General features: G+C 38.9%; 1 protein-coding gene and 2 long non-coding RNA genes across 4 annotated transcripts in view; 2 read left to right on the top strand and 1 right to left on the bottom strand.

Moving 5' to 3' along the window:
• Positions 1 to 3,998, top strand: part of opcml (opioid binding protein/cell adhesion molecule-like) — a 358,727-nt gene extending 354,729 nt beyond the window's left edge. For both annotated transcript variants that reach the window (XM_034889747.1, XM_034889746.1), the window contains 2 exons: positions 383 to 534; positions 2,639 to 3,998. In XM_034889747.1, coding sequence (XP_034745638.1) covers positions 383 to 534; positions 2,639 to 2,739 — 253 coding nt within the window. In that variant the 3' untranslated portion in view covers positions 2,740 to 3,998. The remainder of the gene's footprint in view (positions 1 to 382; positions 535 to 2,638) is intronic.
• An 881-nt stretch (positions 3,999 to 4,879) lies between these two features.
• Positions 4,880 to 14,487, bottom strand: LOC117955327. The gene is made up of 3 exons (XR_004659015.1): positions 14,476 to 14,487; positions 10,917 to 10,920; positions 4,880 to 4,962 (listed from the first exon to the last, which is right to left on the bottom strand). It is a non-coding gene; the product is annotated as an uncharacterized LOC117955327 (long non-coding RNA).
• On the top strand, positions 14,453 to 20,215 carry LOC117955326. Its single transcript, XR_004659014.1, has 3 exons — positions 14,453 to 14,465; positions 18,460 to 18,462; positions 20,109 to 20,215. It is a non-coding gene; the product is annotated as an uncharacterized LOC117955326 (long non-coding RNA).
• Positions 20,216 to 23,009: the final 2,794 nt, after the last annotated feature.

The following is a 23,009-nucleotide window of genomic DNA, read 5'->3' as shown; positions in this document are numbered from 1 at the left end:
ATACTGTATAAAAACCTGACGCCGGATCTGCTGTGCGTAATTGGTCACTCCAGTTAGAGATGCATATAGAGCCAATGACTGTAAAGACTCAGATTCAGCAGTGCAAAGGAGAGACATTACAATGATAATGGCAGCAGACAACACAAGTGTTGAAATTTACATGTTAAAAAGATCCCTTGCTAGTACCTGCAAGCTATAAAAGTTACCAACAACAGACTAAACATGGTAATGTCTCTTCAAGTCTGAGTGCTAAAATTACAAGTATTTCCTCATTGTTAATTCCAACTGCAAAGTAATTTGACTAGGTCATCCACTGCCGGCATAATACACTGTAAGCGGCAACATTTGTAGAAGCTGAAAGCTGATGCCCTCTTTCTTACAGGCTCTTCAATGGACTCAACGGGACTAAGATAGAGAACCAAGGTAAACAGTCCATGCTCATCTTTTTCAACGTCTCAGAGGAAGACTATGGAAACTACACTTGTGTTGCCATTAACACCATGGGAATCACTAATGCAAGCATAATCCTTTATGGTAAGAATACCAACGCTGAGTGTAAAAACATTAAAGTGTGTTTGTTTGAATTTCTAGTTATTGCATTAAAGCAGCAGGTGTGATTCCAGGATGGGGTAAAAAAATCTGCTTAGAATTGTTACGATGGGTGCATGGAATGAGGACCAAAATGCAGGTAAGAGACAGACAGGAGGAAGTTTAAAATTAGGATTTATTCCAAAAATAATATCCAAACCAACAAATGGATACCACAGGCTAAAACACAAAGTCTGACAAGATACAAATGGAACACAAAGGTTAAATCCAAGAGGTAACGAGGAACAGGTAATACATTAGGTGACTTACATTAAGGCGGGGCAGGACAATCAGACAGAGAAGAATTAAAACTAGAGACAAGACGAGACAGAGACCAGACTTCAAAATAAAACGGGAAACCGAACATACAAACACCCACAGGTGAACACAAGACAGAAACTACCACACAAGACCAGGGAGGAAACTACGACACAAACACAAAGAGACAAGACAGGACCAAAAAAACAAAGTACAAAAAGAAAACCAAGAAAACACCCAAACCATCACAAGAAATTTGGTAGGAAGACTTTTATTGGTTTTGTTAATTAAAGAGTTGAGTTTCTTCCAGAATTGCTTAGGGTTTTCGATGGCCTCCAATAAAGAATGCTTTATCAGTATATGCTATATTTAGTAGTCAGATTTTGCATTCTTTGTTTTGGTTGTACACGCATTTCTTATATTCAGACCAATCAGCAACATCCTTTGTCACGTGGTAGCTGACCCATGCTTTATCTCGTTGTTTAAATAAATGTAATAAATCACTGTCAAGCCAAGGGAAATCATTACACTTGACCTTAAATGTCCAAGGTGTATGTCTATCTATGACTTTAAGAACCTCTGAGAGAAAGAAGTTCCATGCGTCTTCAACATAAGGGATCATTTGAAATCTAGCGCAGTTAATGCTTATTAAATCTTGGATGAAAGTCTGTGTGTAGTTTTTACACTCTTATCCTAATTACTTTGGGTAGCAGACGGGGTAGTCTTATTTTCCAAACACAAAAACATTTGAGTGATAACTAAAACAATCAGGTACTACACCAGACTGGGAGATTCTATTTGGGTGGGTAATGACACTTGGACATATTAATCACCCTAGTTGGAACAGTAATGTGTTGGCTAAGGTTAAGACCATTAAATGCATTTTTCTAACGATCAAGCCAATTACGATTGAAATCACCCAGCAGAATCAACCTGTTTGCATGGTCTAAGGAAGTAATTGTCGCAAGAGTACAATTTGTCAATTCAAGAGGAAAATTTGGAGGTCTATAGATGGTACCTATAGTTATCTGCTTGTTTTCACGAAAAACAATATTAACAAAAAGCATTTAAAATAAACGTCTCTCTCCTTTGGCGTAATGAGCGCAGAAGATAAATGAGAATAAATATAGGTGGCTACTCCCCCACCAAGAGTACCCCTGTCTGTTCTACACATAGTTTAACCATCAGGTTTAACATCTGGATCCGTTAGATATCGCTAATCACCCATGTTTTAGAAAGTTTGATAACACTAGGCTTATTGTAAGAAAGCCAGGCTCTTAACAAATCAACTGCATACCACCATGCACTCACAAGAAGACACAAACTGGACAAACACAGGCATAGCCTAAAATTAAGAAATTGAAAACAAGCAAACAAGAATGCAGACTCAGACCGCAAAAAATTAACTGGTAATGCTTTACACATATCCTGAATGTTTCTTCCGTCCCGTGTTGTTTGACACATCCAGCCCCCCAACCTACCTGAGGTTAGTAGTAATCCTAGTCACTACCGTAGTCACTCTTAGTGCTATATGAGACCAGAATGGACATTATGTTCACTGAGTTACCTTATTCATTTCCACCATTCACCAGTTTCCATGGCAATCGCGGCACCAATGTAACGCTCTCATTTGGCCGAGACAATATTAAATCCCATCCACCTGAATATTTGAATTACAGTTGATAGCTTTTGATTTTGAAGCAGAACTGTGCTTCCAGCACTCATTTGGACTGTAAGCTTACTGACTGCACGCTTAAGATGGCGATGGAGTAACTATCGTATTCTCCTGCAGGGCCCGGTGCCATGCATGATGTGAACGGGGCCGCTGTGTTGCCCCGTATCTCTGTGTGCCTCCTGCTGACTGAAACCTTACTCTACCTGCTGAAGTTCTGATGTGAAACGTGACCGCCTTCAAGCTTCTCTCAGCGTTGAGCAGCAAGAACAGACTATCAGTCCAATGAGAAGAATGGAAAGTTAAGAGTACCAGCGGTTCACCCTTAGTTTTCCTTCTTTTTTCTTTTCTGGCTTTGCATCAGAGTCTGTTCTCTGTTGGCTCGCAAAGCGTGAGAGGCGTCAATCCAAGGAAGGGAAAAATTTGAATCATGCACTAATTTGATGATGGTAGAACTACTGAGTTTGTGTGTCCCCAAACCTTTTTGTATGTGAAAAGGGAAAAAAAGAAGAAAAATACATGTAACTGTTGATAGTTGACTGTTTATTGCCCAATATTGAAGTGTACATTCAGATTATTATTAATATTATTGTGTCATGTACTGTTCAATATCTGTACAATACCATTACGCTTTTTTAAGTAAATGACAAAAAAAGGACAAAATGCAATGTGATTGTTGAATTTTACTGTATTTTTACAGTTGTATGCAAAACAGAGTAACAGATCCTACATGATAAAAAGTTCTGAATAACCTATAGTACACCATGATTTCTCAGGCAAAGTCCTACAGCATAGTGCATCCAAATTTTTATTTCCATCCTAGTGTGTGTAGAAAATGTACATATGTGTACAGACAATTCCTGCACTGTTGTTTTTTTCCCAAATGCACATGGTCATCAGATAACTTTTGAAACACCGAATCAGTGTCATAGCAGCTTCACGGCATGTTCAGTGACTGCTGAAAATCTGAAATGAGAAGGTTTTACGTACAGTGTGCTGACAGTGACACGTTGAACTAAATGCTCAAAGCTGAGACTTGTTTAACAGCACAGGTTGTGCCGATGGCATCATCACAGTGATGACTTCTCACTAACCGCTGCTGTTGATTCATTGAACTACATTTTCATTACCCCCATCTCCTTAGGATATGATTGGCTTTTGTTGCTTTAGTGCGTAACTTTTTATAATAATGGACGTCCGTTACATTGCGCGGTCACAGAAAGCTTTTATCATGTGGACACTACAACAGTCTTGATCCATGGAGGAGACAGAAACTACGCACCATAGCTTTAAAGTCTTCCTTTAAAGCTGCACTGGTTATGATTTATGCCGAAGTTATCGAGTTGAAAAATGTGTAAAAATACAAACATATTGATTTAGTCAAGAGCCCTTAAGTTTCTTAGACAGCTACAGTGGCTTTCACACAGAGCTAATCAGGTTGGAGCTTTACACAAATCATGTGTGTTACTTTTTTCATTGATGTGCATTGGAAAATAATATCTTAACAATGACTTATAACTCCACAAAATATCTCTTAAATTCCTAAATGTTGCTGAAAATGCATGCATGTCACCAAGCATTTACCATTAATAAAACACAGAGCTAAATATAGGACAATGCCAGACTTAGATCGTATTTACTAAAAGCATACCAGAGCTTTGGATAGTTTCAATTTGTGTCTATACAGTAAATTGCGTGGTGGAATGTAACTAAGTACATTTACTCTAGGGATAGACCTATATGGCTTTTTAGTGCCGATGCCGATTTTTTTTTTCCCCATCAGCCTTAGCCTATGACTTATACGGGCTGCTGATTATCTTGAGCCGATATTTGGAGCCGGTTCTGCTTTTGAACCCTCAATTTGAATTTACATTTTCATAATCTGCTCTGGCATTTCTTTAAAAAAAATAAACAAAAACACAGATCAGTGTCACTTCTGCAATCATCTTCCATTTCTATCACCCAAATGATGTTTGCAATTTGCATCATATGAAAGGTGCACTGCATATGGTTAACTCTGCAAGGGTAAAAGGCTTGCATCAAGATCTACAACACAGCCTTGATGATGCGTTGCTTGCTGACATACTAAAAGACAGATATAATCAGGTCATCACTAAATGTCCTTATCAACACATTTAAATAATTTAAGAAAACAATAAACCTGAAAAGTAGCCATTGGAACAATGTGCTTGATTTGTAATGTAAGAATAGTGCTAGTGGTGGAGGGGCAGTGCATGGTCTGCACTTGAATTGCAGAGTCTCCAGTAACGCCTGTGGAGGCCTCGCTGTAAATAATGCCGGGAAAAAACTATCAGCAAACACAGCTGCCAGTATCGGTCCAATATATCGATAAAATCACTAATTTACTCCCATGCTGTAATTAAAGGTGGAGTCTGTGATTCTAATCTAATACACATTTTACTAAACTCAGCTAATATCTCCTCCTGAGCACTGACTGTCTGTGTTTGCACGCTGGAAATAAATCCTGCGTTCATACACAGCTGGTTCTGTAAATGGGAAACACACACACAGTGTCTAGGCGTGGATAGGACAAAAAAAATTAACTAAACCCAGGGGAAAACCAAGGGAAGAGCAGAAGCAGTTCAAGATTAAATAAGATAATTTATTCTTAAACTGATTGTCAACATAAGAACGATCTACACAAGGAAGTTGAATAATATAAGGTAATGTTAAACGTCTTACACATGCGTACGACTGCTGGAATGCATGATCGCTGGCTTACACTAAAGCTCTCTCTGTGTCACTCAGATGCACACGGCCTTCCAGCGAAAGTCCCACCTACAGACCACTTAACACCTCCGCCTGATTTTCTCTGACCAGCTTCAGTTGCGGGCATGACGTCACATTCAATACCTGGAAAGGATGACAAACTAGAAAGGACAGAGCTAAACAGCATACACAACACTGCACATAACACTCAGAGCCTTGCATCCGGCGCAGCGTGGAGCAAAGACGGACGCAAGTGGCTCTGCTATTTTACGACCAACGCAGTTGTTAATTTCCCTTCCTGCACCCCAATCGTTTAAAAAGCAAATGCACAAATGCACCTGCGCCCATCTTTGCGGCCATGGGCGCGCTGGTCTTAAAGAGAGGTGTGTTCCGGTGCATTCTTGACGTATTGCTATCTTGAGGCAACAGAAAGTGATCGCGTCATTGACAAAAAAAAAAAAAACGGTCTAAAGTTAATAAAATAACATTGAAATGCTGCGTTAACAGTGAATTATGCGCCTGGTCTCGTGCTTCTCACACTATGCTTGTTACACACAGAGGGAAGCGCGGCAGCACACAAACATGCAGAAGATTAATATACAATGGAAATGTACAAATGCGCCTGGCTGTTAAAGGGAATGGGAGAGGACACTCTGATTGGTTGATTGCATGTTACGCCCGGAACATTCCTACTAAGTACAACACTTTTGCACTATGCGCCTTTTTGCAGCCGTCAAACTAGCAAAAGTGGATTTGGACATGCCTTAAACACACCTATGCCAGGTGCTTCACACCGGGCGATTAGATCATTAAAATAGGGCCCTGGCGCCTGGTTTGGACAGGACACAGACGCTACAAACATGTGATGCATTGCTGCCAATGGGACTAGCAAAACAGTATATCAAGGAGTTAAAACATCAGCAGTAAAATGCAACAGAAACATTAATGCAGCAGGAACATTAATCCAATAACACTAGACAGAGATTTAACTGCACTACACATACTTTCATTTCAAGAACATTATGCTGATAATACTTAAATACTTTTACCTTATTATGGTTTTGTATGCAGGACTTTAACGTGTAGGGGAGTACAACTACTTTATACTTACACTTACTTACTTACACTCTTAATACTTCTTCCACCACTGGGGACTCGGAATTTGCTTTATTCATCAAACAATAGGTCTGCCTTTACTGTTGTTGTGTTAAGTTATCAATGTGTGGTAGTCAGAGGTGGAATGTAACTAAGTACATTTACTCAAGTACTGTACTTAAGTACAAATTCTGAGGTACTTCTTTTCATTCCACTTTCTACTTCTACTCGCTACATTTCAGAGAGAAATAGTGTACTTTTTACTCCACTAAATTCATCTAACCGCTTTAGTTACTAGTTACTTTACACATTTCTGCACACAAAACACATGTAATTTATCAAATCTGATGTTTTATTATAAAGTAAACGCCAACGATATAACAGCCTACAAGTCCAGCTGAGATGATTAGACCATTAAACAACTCTATGGATCCTTTACACTTTTTAGAATGGGAGGGCTTTTCTGCATCAAGTACTTTTACTTTTAATACTTCAAGAACATTTTCCTGACAATATTTACAGAATTTTACTAAGTAACGTTGTCAATTTGGGCTTTTCTGCATCAAGTACTTTTACTTTTAATACTTCAAGAACATTTTCCTGACAATATTTACAGAATTTTACTAAGTAACGTTGTCAATGTAGGACTACTTGAAATATAGTATTTTGAAGTGTGGTATTAGTACTTTTACTTAAGTAATGACCATTTATACTTTTTTTCCCCACCACTGGTATTAACGCAGTATCTAACGTTGTCCTTACGCAGTCACTCAACAACAATAAAAACAGACATTGTGTGCATTGCGATGGATTAATCGTACCTGAAGCTTAAGCCTGTACGTTGGTACTTGTATGGTAATGTGTAAAGATGAACAAAAACAGTGGTTGATTTTTTTAATTAGCATCTTCACATTAACATAACATTACAATCAAGGTATATACTCAAACCAGCTCTGTCAGTGAACCTGAAAAACAGGTGTTTTATTATATTTATCAGCTGAGTTATTTTGATGTGAAGTGGTGGAGAAGCTGGATAAATGTCTTTGATTTGAAACTCCTCCAATTCAAACACACAGCTCCAGGCCACATCCAAGCCACAAATGACAAGCTAATGAATTGAATGCATAGACGGATATCGTGTGTGTGGGGGGGTCATGTTACGTAAATGGTACACAGAAATCCAGTGGAACTCGTGGGAATAAAATCTGTTAGATGAGATGTATGTCCATGATTTCATGAACAAAAAGACAGAGTCACATCGGATGATGATGAATGTCCCGCGTAGCTGCTATGAAGCTTTTTTTCCAGGTGTTCTGAATGTGTGCTTTGAACCTGGTTTGCCGCGAGGTAAACAACAAACGCTGTTCTCCAGACTGCAGAAGTCATTGTTGTATTCTGTGGTCAGTGGATTTTCAAGGGACATGTTTTAGTCTGCCTCGGACTGAGATTTCAAGTGATATGAGAATATACTTAAAGCACAAGTGATTGATAATGTGATGTTCTGCTATTGTCCCGTTCACTCCTGTGCATACCTATGGGTAAGACGTGTCATAAAGAAGACAAAACAACAGGGATGAGGTTGATGTATGTGAGAATGCTTTTGTTGTACTCACTTGTTAAGTTATGTGCTTGTAATGATGGTGAAGCAGTCAGCTACTGACGATGTCACAGAATGTGATATTAATTTTTAGGGGTTTGAAAAAGACGCCTGCCAAACTAAACCTGAGGGTTATCCTAACCCTTTCCATCCAAGATAAGTTAACATAAGTATTGATGTCAATAAGCTTGAATCAATTTGTTTAAAATCCCCATTAAAAAAGAACTGATACTGGAATTTACTTAAGGTGTATTTTTGTATAAGGCACCATGAACGACAGTGTGTGATTTGTATTTTTCTGTTATTTTCCTTTCTCTTTTCTATCAAGAATTTTGGATTTATGCATTTCACAATAACAATAACCCTGCTGAACGCATATTTCTCTGGGCATTTTGAAATTTGCAGTATTCCAAATTCACTTTTCATTTAAAACGTTTTGTTAGTTGTTGTTTTTTTCCTTTTGAGTTTATTTACAATTGATTCTCCAATGTAAGATCTCATTGAAGGCTGCATTGTTGACTTGTCTGATATGTTTTCTTACCTCACTGGAGGTTGAGCTTAGGGTAGTCACTATTGTGGTATCGTCATTATTTGATTGAGAGTTTGCAAAAGTGTCCATAAACTGGTTCAATGTGAATTCTAGTCGCCAATCTTTTGTTCTGACTATGACGCCATACATTATTGTCACTCTTGAGTTTGTGTTTTTTAATTTGAAGCTGCAGTAGTCGATATTTTTGATATTCATTGCGTCCTGTTGACATCGTGTCGGGTTTCTTTTCTTTTCTTTTTGTAACGAAAAAATTTGACAATTTCACAGAAATTAGGTTTATGACCATGAATTCCCAAAGAATACAGTGAGGAAAATAGGTATTTGAACACCCTGCTGTTTTTCAAGTTCTCCCACTTAGAAACAATGGAGGGGTCTAAAATTGTCATCGTAGGTGCATATCCACTGTGAGAGACATAATCTAAAAAAAAAAAAATCCAGAAATCACAATGTATGATTGTTTACCTATTTATTTGTATGATACAGCTGCAAATGAGTATTTGAACAAGCTTCTGACCCTCAAAGACCTGTTAGTCTGCCTTCAAAATGTCCACCTCCACTCCATTTATTATCCTAAATCAGATAAGCACCTGTTTGAGGACGTTAGCTGCATAAAGACACCTGTCCACCCCATACAATCAGTAAGAATCCAACTACTAACATGGCCAAGACCAAAGAGCTGTCCAAAGACACTAGCGACAAAATTGTACACCTCCACAGGGCTGGAAAGGGCTACGGCAAAGTTGCCAAGCAGCTTGGTGAAAAAAGGTCCACTGTTGGAGCAATCATTAGAAACTGGAAGAAGCTAAACATGACTGTCAATCTCCCTCGGACTGGAGCTCCATGCAAGATCTTACCTCGTGGGGTCTCAATGATCCTAAGAAAGGTGAGAAATCAGCCCAGAACTACAAGGGAGGAGCTGGTCAATGACCTGAAAAGAGCTGGGACCACTGTTTCCACGGTTACTGTTGGTAATACACTAAGACGTCATGGTTTGAAATCATGTATGGCACGGAAGGTTACCCTTCTTAAACCAGCACATGTCAAGGCCCGTCTTAAGTTTGCCAATGACCATTTGGATGATCCAGATGAGTCACGGGAGAAGTTTTTTTGTGGTCAGATGAGACCAAAATAGAAGTTTTTGGTCATAATTCCACTAACCGTGTTTGGAGGAAGAAGAGTGATGAGTACCATCCCAAGAAAACCATCCCTACTGTGAAGCATGGTGGTGGTAGCACCATGCTTTGGGTGTCCATCTGCACATGGGACAGGGCGATTGCACTGTATTAAGGAGACGATGACCGGGGCAATGTGTTGCAAGATTTTGGGGAACAACCTCCTTCCCTCAGTTAGAGCATTGAAGATGGGGCAAGGCTGGGTCTTCCAACATGACAATGACCCGAAGCACACAGCCAGGATAACCAAGGAGTGGCTCTGTAAAAAGCATATCAAGCTTCTGGCGTGGCCTAGTCAGTCTTCAGACCTAAACCCAATAGAGAATCTTTGGAGGGAGCTGAAACTCTGTGTTTCTCAGCGACAGCCCAGAAACCTGACTGATCTAGAGAAGATCTTTGTGGAGGAGTTGGCCAAAATCCCTTCTGCAGTGTGTGCAAACCTGGTGAAAAACTACAGGAAACGTTTGACCTCTGTAATTGCAAACAAAGGCGACTGTACCAAATATTAACATTGATTTTCTCAGGTGTTCAAATACTTATTTGCAGCCGTATCTTACAAATAAATAGTTAAAAAATTATACATTGTGATTTCTGGATTTTTTATTATTTTTTTAGATTATGTCTCTCACAGTGGACATGCACCTACGATGACAATTTCAAACCCCTCCGTGAATTCTAAGTGGGAGAACGTGCAAAATAACAGGGTGTTCAAATACTTATTTTCCTCACTGTAAGTATAAAACTAATGTTAACATGTGTGTTTGGCGGTGAATATACGGTTGGTAATATTTAAAATTGGCCTAAAAAGTAGAAAAAGCGTCAAAAATCCCCTAAATGTAAAATAAAATAACTTTCTAAATAGTGTTAATTTTCCCACAACACAAGGGTTAACAGTGGATCAAATGATTAGATGGCATGTGTCCTTCATAGTGACAAACTCACAGATAGTTATCACCAACTGTAGTTCCTCTCAGACTTACGGACTTACGTAAGTGGCAAGAAACTCCAAAATACTGCTAATGTTGTTCCATCTCTGTCAACTAGTCAACTCAATCCAATCTAATGTAATTCATTTATACAAGAGACATTTAAAACTTCAGCAAATGTAAACACAATTGTGCTTATAGTACGTTTTAAATAAACTAAAATCAATGGATCAAGCTCTGTAACAGACTAAATTACAGCATTTGTGTAATTCCAACGCGTTCTAATTTGATCGGATATGGTGTGAAATCGTAAAAAATTTGCAGACACCCGGCTGGTCACATGATGCCGGCTTGCTGCAAGCTCCAGGACGCAGAGCTGTTGGTCGTTTCAGTGGACATCCCGTTTCCATTTAGTCCACAAAATGTAGCCGAGAACAGGCTGGTAATTGACAGTGGACAACATTAGAAATGGGTTTTGTCATTTCTGAATTTATCTGGAAACGTGGAAAGGCAAGGAGTAACTGATCACAGGATCTAAGGGTCTGGGTTGGTGAGATTCGGGATGGAAGCTGGTGCTCAAAATCACACCAAATTAATAACGGGGAAATATACAATATAGCGCATTGAAACCGGGCCTAAAAATAATCTGGGTGTGCGATATAAAGGTGGAGGAGCAGACAATGATGATAGAAAAAAAATAACTGATCATGACAGGAAGTGATCTATGTTTCAGACATGAAACAAATTACGACCTGTCTCTTGAATGTCTACTACAGGGTTATGATGATGCAGCATTAGGAAACGATCAAACACACCATAGTTCATAGATATATTAAAACATACGCCCTAATAACTTTACCATATCAGAGTGTGTCAATGTTTTTTCAGGTAGTTGGACAAGCTGATATTTTACCCACACATGGTTATTACTAAACTTATTAAACATATTATTACAGAGCTATTGGATACAAGTGGTCCCAGTCTCTTGTCTTGTCGATAATACAGTGTATAGCTCTCTTGTGAGTAGCACAGTCCCATCTAGCTTTAAACATGCTAATTTAAAATAAAATAAAAACTTGACCCTACTGATTGTAACAGCTTTTTCTGAATTATTGTTTTGTGTCAAAGATTTTGGAGAAGGTTGTTCTTGCTCAGAGTACAGAGTGTTGAGAGGTTTCTAAGTACAGCATAGCCCAGAAACAGCACTTAAGTGCTAAATGAGTCGTTGCTCTTTGGTGAGGGAGGAAATCGTGCTACTTTAGTTTTGCTGGACCTTAGTGCTAACCTGGCTCTACTAGACTCTGGTACATTAGCCCGGTCCTACCAGACTCTAGTGCATTAGCCCAGTCCCACCAGACTCTGGTGCATTTTATGAGGACAGAGAGTCTGGCCATTTGCCATTGGCAAGTGTTAATTTCCTTGAAGGCGGGTACTTTGTTGAAGTTTAAAACTATCGGATCTGCCTAGAGCTACTCTGGATCTGCCATAACCAGTCGCTAATGTTTGGTCGTGACGTACGATGTGTGATGCGCATGTGCTACAAGAGAGGAGACTGACAAGGCTTATATTTAGCATTAGTATTGCCTTAGCCAACTCCTTCACCACTAACGGAACGAGCTGGAAAATCAAACTTTTTTCGAACCCCGTGGGGAGGAGGGCCACAACATCATGGCCATCAACAAAACTCAGCAAAGATCAATCTTGCTCGGGCTTCAACTTCTGGATTTCTGCAGCGTTGCCGCAATGGGCCGAATGGCTTCGCTCGCATCTTTATCGCCACCAGTACAGAACTACACCGCCTCAACGTCATTGTTCTCAGCCTCTCCCTCTGTTTACTGATTGGACCGCCAAAAATTTGGCTGAAAAAAACTCAACACTATACCGCAAACCCAGATGGAGTACTGAAGGGAAATAAAAATTAAGCCTAAGTACGTAGGAGGACAGAGCCAGGCTAACTTAGTGCTACATTTGACACTGTTGATCATGCCTTCTTGTTGGATCACCTTCATAAGGTAGGGATCCCAGCGGTTGCTCTACAGTGGTTCAAATTGAATTTAAAAAATTAATAAAAATAGAACCTTTTCTGTTGAAATTGGAAATATATCCAATTCGGCAGTGATTACATGCGGTGCATTTTTAGGGGCAACTTGAATCTGTTTGTACATGCTCCCATTGGGCTCCATTCTTCACAAACCTAACATGTCTTCTCTGTTAAAGGTAGCAGGGGAAGCGGGACCAAAACGCAGGTTACAGTTGAATCAACAGTTCAAAAGCCCAAGGGAAAAACATCAAAAAATCCACAACACAAAGTCCTCAGGGGTCCAGGGCAAAAACAGACAGGACTAAAGAACAGGGAGAACCTTACAAAGAACACACGAGGGTTGCCTCACCCAGTATCCACAGGCAGACTGGCAAACACACAGGGCGACGGCAAACTGGCAAACAAACTAGAATGAGCTGACAAGGGACAAAGGAAACACATGGGTTAAATACGAGGTACCTAGGTAATGGGGAAAAGGTGAGACGACAGGTGAATCACATTAGGGCGGGGCAGGACAACCAAACAGCGACAACGCAAAGCTAGACAAGACCAGACAAGACAGGAAACCATACTATCAAAATAAAACAGGAAATAGAACAAACAGATACTCACCAGGGGACACAAGACAGGATCAACAATACAAGACCAGGGAGAAAACTAACACAGGAAAGGCCAAGAGGAAAAAACACCCAAAACCAAAACCCCAAACCACAACACCTATCAATGTTATGCTAATGACACACAGCTGTATCAGCCTCTATAACAGGTGATACCAACTCTCTAAAGTCTGAACGTTCTGTTGTCAAATGTAACCTTTTTCATCCCAGGACTATTGCTAAACTAAAATCCTTCATCTGTTGTAAAGACTTGGAGTTATTCATGGTCTAATTTCCAGAATGTGGCTGCTAGATTGTTGAGTGGTACCAGAAGTTGGGATCATATCTTCCCAATATTGACTTCTCTTCAATGGTTACCAATCGAATATAGAATAGATTGTAAGGTAATGTTACTTGTTTTTAAGCCATTACATGGATTGGCCCATTTATACTGTATATTGTTGATCTCCTTACCCTACATAACTCCTCCAGGATCCTAAGATCATCTCATCAGTTCCTTTGAGCTATTCCACAGTCTCGAATGAAAAAGAATGGCGATCGTGCCTTCTCTGTTGTGGCCCTGAGACTCTGGAACAAACTTCCTATTCACATTAGTTCCACCTCTACTTCTGAGATCTTTAAGTCTCGTCCTAAAATACATTTTTATTCTTTGGCGTATGATTTAGTTTAGGGACATTTGTATAGACGTCTGTTGTTTGTATGATGTTCATTGTGTCTACATTTGTATTGTCTTGCCTTGTTTTTATAACATATTATAACTTTGTATAGCCCTTTGTACAGCCTAGGATGGTTTTAAATATGCTTTATGAATAAATGTACTTGACTTTAAAGAAAAGATAATTTGAAATGGAGAATTGAGAACTATCATAGATGGAGACAAGAGATATTATAATCTGACAGACGTGAGTGTGCAAACCTGCATTAGTCAGCATTAGCCTAACAAGTCCAATATAATAAAAAGATCTGCATTACCATAAAAAGGAAACTATTCTGTTCTTTGAATTCCTGTGGGAACTATATCGGCATACCAGAAGCACTTACACAGTCTCGTATTTTACCCCATTGGTAATAAACAGGAACAGTCAGTGTCACTGCTGTCACAACGGATAGCGATTTATACAATCTCAGCACAATGGCATCCATATCTGCATGTGTTCTGAGATCCTGGTGTGACCTTGTTATCAGAGCAAAGCTGTAAGAGGGCAGAAATGCGGGGCAAGTGTGGAAACTGCGCTGTCAGTCAAGCTGCCTGTTAGCTCTTTGTGTCTTTGATTGAATGGCAGGAGATGCACTCCGGTGACATATCTGTGAGAAAATAACTCTTGCATCCAGGTGTTGTGTGTATGAATACTGTTCGTAAGACTTCAACGCATAAGCCACTACTGGGATTACATCACTGCTGATTCTTATTAGAATATTTTGTTTTATTGTACTAATGAAATAAGTTCTAGCAAAATAAACTCATTTAACCTGGCCTGGCGTGCTAACCTGCCAGTCTTCTCACTGCATGATGAACAGCAAAAACGTCCCAATTACAAGATCTGACTGAATGAAAGTCCTTTTTGTGTTTTGTTTCTCAAGAAACAAAAGTGAGTTTCTAGTAATAGGGGTGCAAAGTTTCACCAATACAAATCGGTATCTGGTTGTATTCTCCCAGATATGGCCACATCGATACTCAGAACCCTGCATCGGTCTAAATGAAGCAAGATTCGGCCAATGGCCCACTTCTAAAGTTACCAATCAGTTGCTTTGCTGTCAATCCAGCAAATATTAGGCGGTGAGCGCAATGCTGTTGAAAGAGACAGGTTTTTGTGTTTGTGTTATTTGCAAGGGAGACAAAAGAATCATCATTTGTGTAATTAAGGACTTGGTAATTAATGTTCAGGGTGGCAGGGATCCACCAATCAGTGTCTTTGTTTGGGTTTGCAGAAAAAACATGTGCCTCCTGCTAGGTTTCGTTGGCATTAGTGGTGAAATTGGCCAAAATAATACATCAAGGATGTTGTAAATTGTACTAGCTGTGGTCTGAGTCATCCATCCATGTGTGTGTTCATAAACATGTGAGTAGACTGACGTTTATATGTTCAAAGATATTCAGTTACATTAGCACAGAAGTCTGCTAGCCGCATGTTCACAACCGGATTATTGTGCTCGCATGTATACTCACGTAATACTTTATATAATTATTGGTGCTCACAATAACTGTGTAGCATGGACCTGTGCTTGAGTTACAGTCTCTGTCATTACATTACATGTCATTTAGCTGAAGTTTTTATCCAAAGCAACGTACAACTGCTATATATCAGAGGGGGTTAAGGGTCTTGCTCAGGGACACATTGGTTGATGTATTGCAGTGGGATTCAAACCCTGGTCTCCCACTCCAAAAGCGTATGTCCCACCATTTTTACAGTAGTATCATTTAAAATAGACCTAATGTGATATGGTTGTAAGTAGCTAGCTAATTAAGTTACAGTGTTTACTGTTATGTCCTAGCTTTACTATTCCCTTGTACCTTTTACAAATATATATTTATTTGAGGTAGGCAATGTTTCTTTTAATGGAATTTAAAATGGCAAATGAATGTGTATACATGAAACAAATATCAACTGTATCTTTATGATTGACTTGTAATTCATCAAATTGCAAAAAATCATTTCAACAACCATTCCATATTCAAATATATCTTTCCTGAACCATATTGTAGCCTCTAAATATGCTACTGCTAAATATGCTATGCATCTAAATATGTATCAGACTGTCTTGTTGGGAGAGGTGCACACCCCTAATATATAACCACTCCAATACAATAACATCCAGTAATACTCCTTTGGGTATTCTTTATAATCAATCTAAGTTTTATAAAAATGCTCTCATGAGGGTAGATGATAACCAGTGTATTTTGTGGCAGCTTGCTGTAATACCTAACCTTGTTTTAAAAATAACTGTATTGCTCTGCTGTTCCAGCTCCCAATCTCCATTCATCTCTGTCATGAATATGACAGCACAATACAGTTATGGAAATCCTCCAGATATAACAAGTTAAACGTGGCTTGTTCTCTACAGACACGTTTAATGGAAGGTGAACTTCTTGCTTGTATACACTGCAAGCAGCTAGACTGATAAATCATTTAATTTTTGCATAGTATGCAGAGGCAAATGTTTTTTTAACTGCGTTGTCCTTAAATTCCCTAATTAAATCACATAGCTAGTTTAGGATTAATAGACAACTTTAGAAAATGATTTCAAAATGATTGATGTGTTTTTTTGAATCACCAATCGAAAGACATGAATTCCTTTCCGTCTTCAATTTAACGTGAAAGATAAGAGGGGAGTTGCTAATGGATGTAATTAGGGCTAACAACTATGACATTTCTGCCTCCCTGTAAGTTCCCCTCATTGAATCACGTAAAATGATGACCATGTTGCTCACATGCAACAACATTCTTCACATTCATCACATTCCATGCCATGAAAATATGTCATCAGTAGAAAGTACTACCATGCTGCATCATATAGGGACACAACCATGTGTTCCCCCCGATTGTCTGACAAAAAGCTAACAAAATGATGAATAACATTAAATTATACCAGAGGACAACTAAAGTCATTCAATGCATTATCATGATCGGGTTTGTATGATATGACACAAATACTTATGCCCAACAACTTGTATGATATCCTACGAATTTACATTGACTGCCGGCTCGTCACATGATAGTAAAGTTAAGCAGCCTTTAAAGTTGAATTTAGCCAAGAAAAGGTCACTGTGAGCCGGGTACAGAGCGCCGTCAGGTTACGGTCGTTTCCGCGGCCACTGTAGCTGAGTTTAGTCGACAAAAGGTGAATGTCCTGCTGCAATGACAGTTAAGTTTATGCGAACTAGCTAAGATTAGAAAATCAATCGTGGTTTGAATTAAAACAGCACATTACAGTGCATTACTTTTCGTACCTATATGTAAAACGGTTCAGAGAACATCCCTAGCCATAGACTTCATGCACAGCACATGTGTGAATAAAGACATCATTTGCAGCCTGTACTACATGAACATGGCAGAAAGGCTGGTAGATGGTTTGGACGACTCTCCGCTCGTTCTCCATGCAAACTCCCCAACCACACGGTTAGAATCCAGCTCTCTGATGACTTCTGACTCTGTGCCAGTATCTTCCACACATCTGAGTCTTTGATTTCAACCCCACATCTCTCCTTGCATTTACTGAAAATAGTTGGCAGTCCATCTGCCTTCCTTTTTTTGGTTTGCCCATAATTTTTTTAACTTGCAGATTGTTTTTTGTAATTCACAACCAAATACTTTCCAACGTCTGTCATCATGTACACACGTCTTTCCTGTGGCCAACTTAATAAGGCCACAAATACTACTTTCCTGCATACATAAAGGTTATCATTAGTATAAGCCACAGTCATTTAAATACTTGTAATGATATTACAAGTATTAATAATAATATTATTAACATTATTATTTGACTTCAAAGGGCCAAAGTCACACAATATAAATCCATGTTCGTGTGCTGAAAATGAGCCAATGAATGCAGGATTCTATTTGTGAAGAAAACAAGAACATTATGATGCGTTCTCTGGCTATCTGATGTATTACTTGTGGGCATTATTTGGAATGTGTGTGGGCGCAGCTGGCTAAATGCAAAGACAGGTCAAGTGCATAGCTGGAGGGGAGGTGACGAGTCAGAGGCCTGTACAACTGCTAAGGGCCGCAGTCAGCCATGTGGCTAATTTCTGCCTGGATAAGACTATATTTCAAACACCTAAAAACTGAGAGATTGAGTCCACAATTTGCTTTTTACTTTGTTTTGCTCCAATATATTCTGGTTTTCTCACACCATTGGCTTTTTAATAGAAATCAGATGATGCTGTTGGTGTCATTTTGTAAAACCTGTCTCATCCGCTTTAAAAAATAACAGAGTATTTTCTCCTGTGTTGCCATGAAGACACCAACTCTCCTGATATATTTGATGCACTCAGCCAGCTTTTAATTGGACCTGCATCTACTTTAATTTTTTGAATTTTTTGATTGACAAAAATATCAAAAACTAAATTAAGAAGAATTGCGTAAAGCTTTATGTAACGTATTACATCAAATATTTAACAGCAGGCTTTACAGACGGTGAAAATTAATGGCATGGTTCAATGCATGTTTTTTACCATTTTGCAATTTGCAGGTGCAGAAGAAGAAGAAGAGGAAGTGCCATAAAAAGAAAAATTATCAACTTGAATCCACAATGTGCTGTGTTAAGGAAGGTTGGTGAATGGCGGACCCAAAATGCAGTGGCGGAAAGTGAAGTGATTTAATGAATCCACAAATGCACTAAAACAAAAAGAGTCCTGGAAACCAGCAAGAAAAAATGAGAACCAAAAATAAAGTCCATGTAAAAGCAGAAAACAAAGGAACACTACCGTGACTCCGGCAGACTCACACAACAGCACACAGTAACACTACAATGATCTGACAACAGACAAGGGAACACAAAGATGAAATACAGAGAGTAACGAGGTAACCAGAGGCGGGTGAGAAAAGGGCTGGAAAACAGGTGGAAGACATCAGGTCATCACAAGAGTGGGAAAACTAAAGGCAAGACAGCACAGAAAACCAGACTATCAAAATAAAACAGGAAACAGAACATACAGACACTCACAAGAGACCAAAAGACAGAAACCACAACACATAACAAGCGTGCAACCAAGGACTAAAACATATACAAGACCATAAAACACACTCGTAAGGACAAAATATACAACAAAATACCAAACCATAACACAACCATATCAGTCACATCACATTTTGCTTTGCCTGTTTAGATTAAATACATGTTTAAATGAGCGTTTTGCCCAACAGGACTGCTTGCTGCAGTTCACAGGCAGTTTCATTTCTCCGGGATTTGAGGGCAGTATCCCTGAAGACCTGCAGGGACGGAGAGATCACCTCCATCCTGTAAGACTGTGATCTGAACAGACAATGCAGGTTCATAAACAGGATATATGCAGGAGGAATCCCACAGGGCTTAATGCAGTCATTTGATGTGAAGTATCACAAACAAAAAGGACTGTGTGATTGTGGAAGAGTTATACCATTTTAAGATGTTCAAATATTTAGTTTTAGCAGTTTCATTAGGTTAAAAAAATACAGTAACTCAATACCAGCTATACCCTAACACACACATACACACACAGCATTTTCTATAGTCTTTGTTTTAAATTGATCTGTTCATAGCAATGAGGTACAAAAAGAGGAAAGAGTTGTAACCAGGACCAGGATTCATGGGATTGGAGTTCTCATCACATGATTGCGTTATATGAGGTACAGAAGGTAGTCTCCCGGCATAACCTAGAGCAAAAAACTAATGAACATAAGTCACATTTTATGTGTTTTGGTATTGTTATTCACTCCATGCCTCCACTGTTTTCACACTTTCATTGTTTTTACATACAGTACAATACATACAATTAACTATTAAGCCTGAACACAGCTCAACCAAAGTGAAGTTATAGAATCAATAATCAGATTTACGTATGACCTGATTATAAATACATGGTCATACATAAATCTGATTAATGATTTAAATTTACCCATTTTCCTAAATTAATGTTCTTTTTAACTACCCAAAATAATATGTTAGATATACAGAAATATTAATAATACCTATAGCAGTTGGTATGATGAACAGCCACTGTCATCAATACTATAACTGCCACAATTTTAGTATTGCTAAAAGTACAGTGACAAGAACTAATAGTAGTAGCAGTGCAGGGCGTAGCAGGGCGTCAAGCAGGGCGTCAAGCAGGACCAGGGCAGTGGCTCCAACCACCATCCAGGTGCCACCCCAATCCAAGGACATAAGGACTCTGGCGAATAAGCTCCCCGGAACTAAGTTAGTAACACGCATTATTTGGACATGAATGCACCCAGATGGAAAGAGAGAGGAGATCAGTGTGTTGAAGAAAGTGCCCTGGCAGCATAACTAAGAGTTGTACCAAGGCGAACCTGAACCAGCAAAGGGTTGGTAGATGAATCCAACAACTATGTGGAGAATGTAAAGGGACTGTTCTTATTTAGCGCTTTTCTACTCCTAACGACTACTCAAAGCGGTTTTACATAGCACAGGACCCATTCAAAATTCACACGTCAAAGTACACTTTGACATGGGACTGCAGGGTGAATCAAACAATCAACCTTCGGATTGGCAGGCGACCGCTCTACCCCTGAGCTACAGCACAGAGGTCGTGCCATTTCTTCAGATACACACCCTCTCAAACCCACACTGGGAGCTGTTACCACAGGAGAGGAGCCTGATGGCTGAAGGCTCTGGCTCCCGTTCTACTTTTAGAGCCTCGGGAACCAAAAGTAACTCTGCTTTCTGGGAGCGCAGTGTTCTAGCGGGGGAATAGGGTACTATGAGCTATTTAAGATCTGATGGTCACACTTTAGGGCATATTGAAAGTGTGTGGGAATGTTGCAGGCACTACTTTGACTGATCTCTTTACTTTGTTAAAAGCTAGCGTTTTTATGAAGGCCGAGTTGATATTAGCAGCTAACGGGCATTTCTGTTGCTCCGTCTGGCCATTGGTACAGCGTTTCTGGATGAACAAACAGATTTAATAACAGCTTTATCAATGCTGCCATAGGTGAACCCTAATGAGTCATTTTTATTTTATTGTTGTTGTCTTTGTTGTTTTTTGAAAACTAGTTGTCTACTAGAAAGACTACCTTTAACACCCCAAATTTTTTTTAAATGACTCATTGAGAACCATAGCTGGTCTGTTTAAAAGTAAAATAAATTACAACCAGCCTAGGGAATTTGATAAATAACATGTATTCATGTCACTATTCACCCTGACAGGATAAATCAGATATTGTGGTTACAGTCAATGTGAAATAGAATAAATGTAAATCTATACTTCTGCTGTGTTAACAATTAAAATGTGTGACTACTACCGAATCTTCTTCAGCATCAGTCTACTAATGATGCCACCATGTCACGCTGTTCTCTGCTGTTGATTGATCATTTATTTATGCCTCGGCCCTTTGTGCATCAGGGCAGATCTTTGTTGCTCTTTCCTTGGGGATCCACAGCCTGCAGTGTTCATTTACAGAGCCTCCAGAAAGTTGTCAGCCCTCTGACTCACTCCACATGCATGGCACACAGCTGACTGGGAAATGTGTTCATTGAAGATTTAATTTGGTTTTTATACACACAAGTAAAATTGACACTGTTTTTTTTGGACTTTTTCAGTTATAAAATTAAAATACAGAAATATCTAATCTTAGAGAAAATAATCACTCCCCTGACTTATTACTTTATATCTGCAGTTGTGGGAACTTGTTCTGCTCCAAGGCTTCTTTTGTGCAGCAACATCTTGATTTGGGATTTTCTCAAATTTTTTCCTTATAGATTGTTTTCAACTTTACTAATTTGTGATCAGTTATTTTCAAGTAATTTCTCAAATTGTCAATAGGAAATCTGGGTTGTTGTCTTAAATTCTTTGCAGAGATTTTCACATGTAGGTTTGAAACATCTCCAGTTTTTATTTTGGCTCAAGATCAGTCTCGCTGTGTCTGTCTGTGTGTGTGTGTGTGCACCTTTCTATCTCCAACTGTATATGTTTCCTTCTTTTTCATGTCTGATCATGTGCATGCGAGTCAGCCATCTCAATGACATTGAATTTGGATGCAATTAGGCATAAAATTGCAGAGAAGCTGAATACTCTGACTGTTCTAATTAATTTCTGAAAGAAAGATGTAACTGTAGATCTGTGACAAAAGAAATCTGTTTTGAATTCAGACTGGAATAAATTAAAACTGGAGGAATTCTGAGTCTTTGCCAGAAGTTGGGTTTAAATGTAGCATGTTCAGGGTACCATTTTTAATACTCTTCATAGAAACAGAGGATTGTGATCTTTGCTTTAGAATATGTTTTCTGTACATCAATGTGTTAATAAGTCTCCAGAATTTCTGCTTCCTCCTAAATTTTCAGCAATACTATTGCCTGTATCTGTATTGGCTGCTTCAGATATTAAAAAAAAACATTATGTCACCATGATTATATGGTCCACAAGAGGTCTAAAGTGCACTGAATTATATGTAAAAACAGATCTTTGCCAATCTGCTATCAATTTTGGGGAAAAAATTACTAATTCCATTATTTATTTTTTTACGTTTGACCTTACACAATATATACGGGAAGATTGTCTGATGATGTTTAAAGCAAACCAAAATTATGAACATGTCTTACAAAAAACATGTCACTAATCATGCTTTTATTAAAAGCAAGGATTTTGAAGTGAGGGAAAACACTTACATTGTGTTGATTAAAAAAATAACTATTTTGTATCACTGCATATGTTTACATAGCTCTGATATTCAACTTGTTATGAGTTCACAGGTCAAGGTCAAGCAACGACGACAACTAGAACATGAATTAAATTTGAATTTAGGGGGGGAGCAGCATGAATTCACACCACAAGGGATGACTCAGATCTGCCAGGATGGCACCCGCCTTCTTCATGTTATGGCCAGCAGTAGTCTTCCCTGTGATAGGTTGATATTTATGCATGTAAAAGTTAAAATAAGGGCTTCATCATTGTCTTGATCGATCTCAACCCTTTATCACCCTGTCCTGCTCGTTTTTCCCTCCCCTTTTTTCCCTGTTCAATTCAGTTTCAATTCAATTTTATTTATAGTATCAATTCATAACAAGAGTTATCTCAAGCCACTTTACAAATAGAGTAGGTATA

This window comes from Etheostoma cragini, chromosome 13 (genome assembly GCF_013103735.1).
Source record: "Etheostoma cragini isolate CJK2018 chromosome 13, CSU_Ecrag_1.0, whole genome shotgun sequence".
In the NCBI taxonomy this organism is placed as follows: domain Eukaryota; kingdom Metazoa; phylum Chordata; class Actinopteri; order Perciformes; family Percidae; genus Etheostoma; species Etheostoma cragini.
This window is presented reverse-complemented; position numbering and strand designations above follow the sequence as displayed.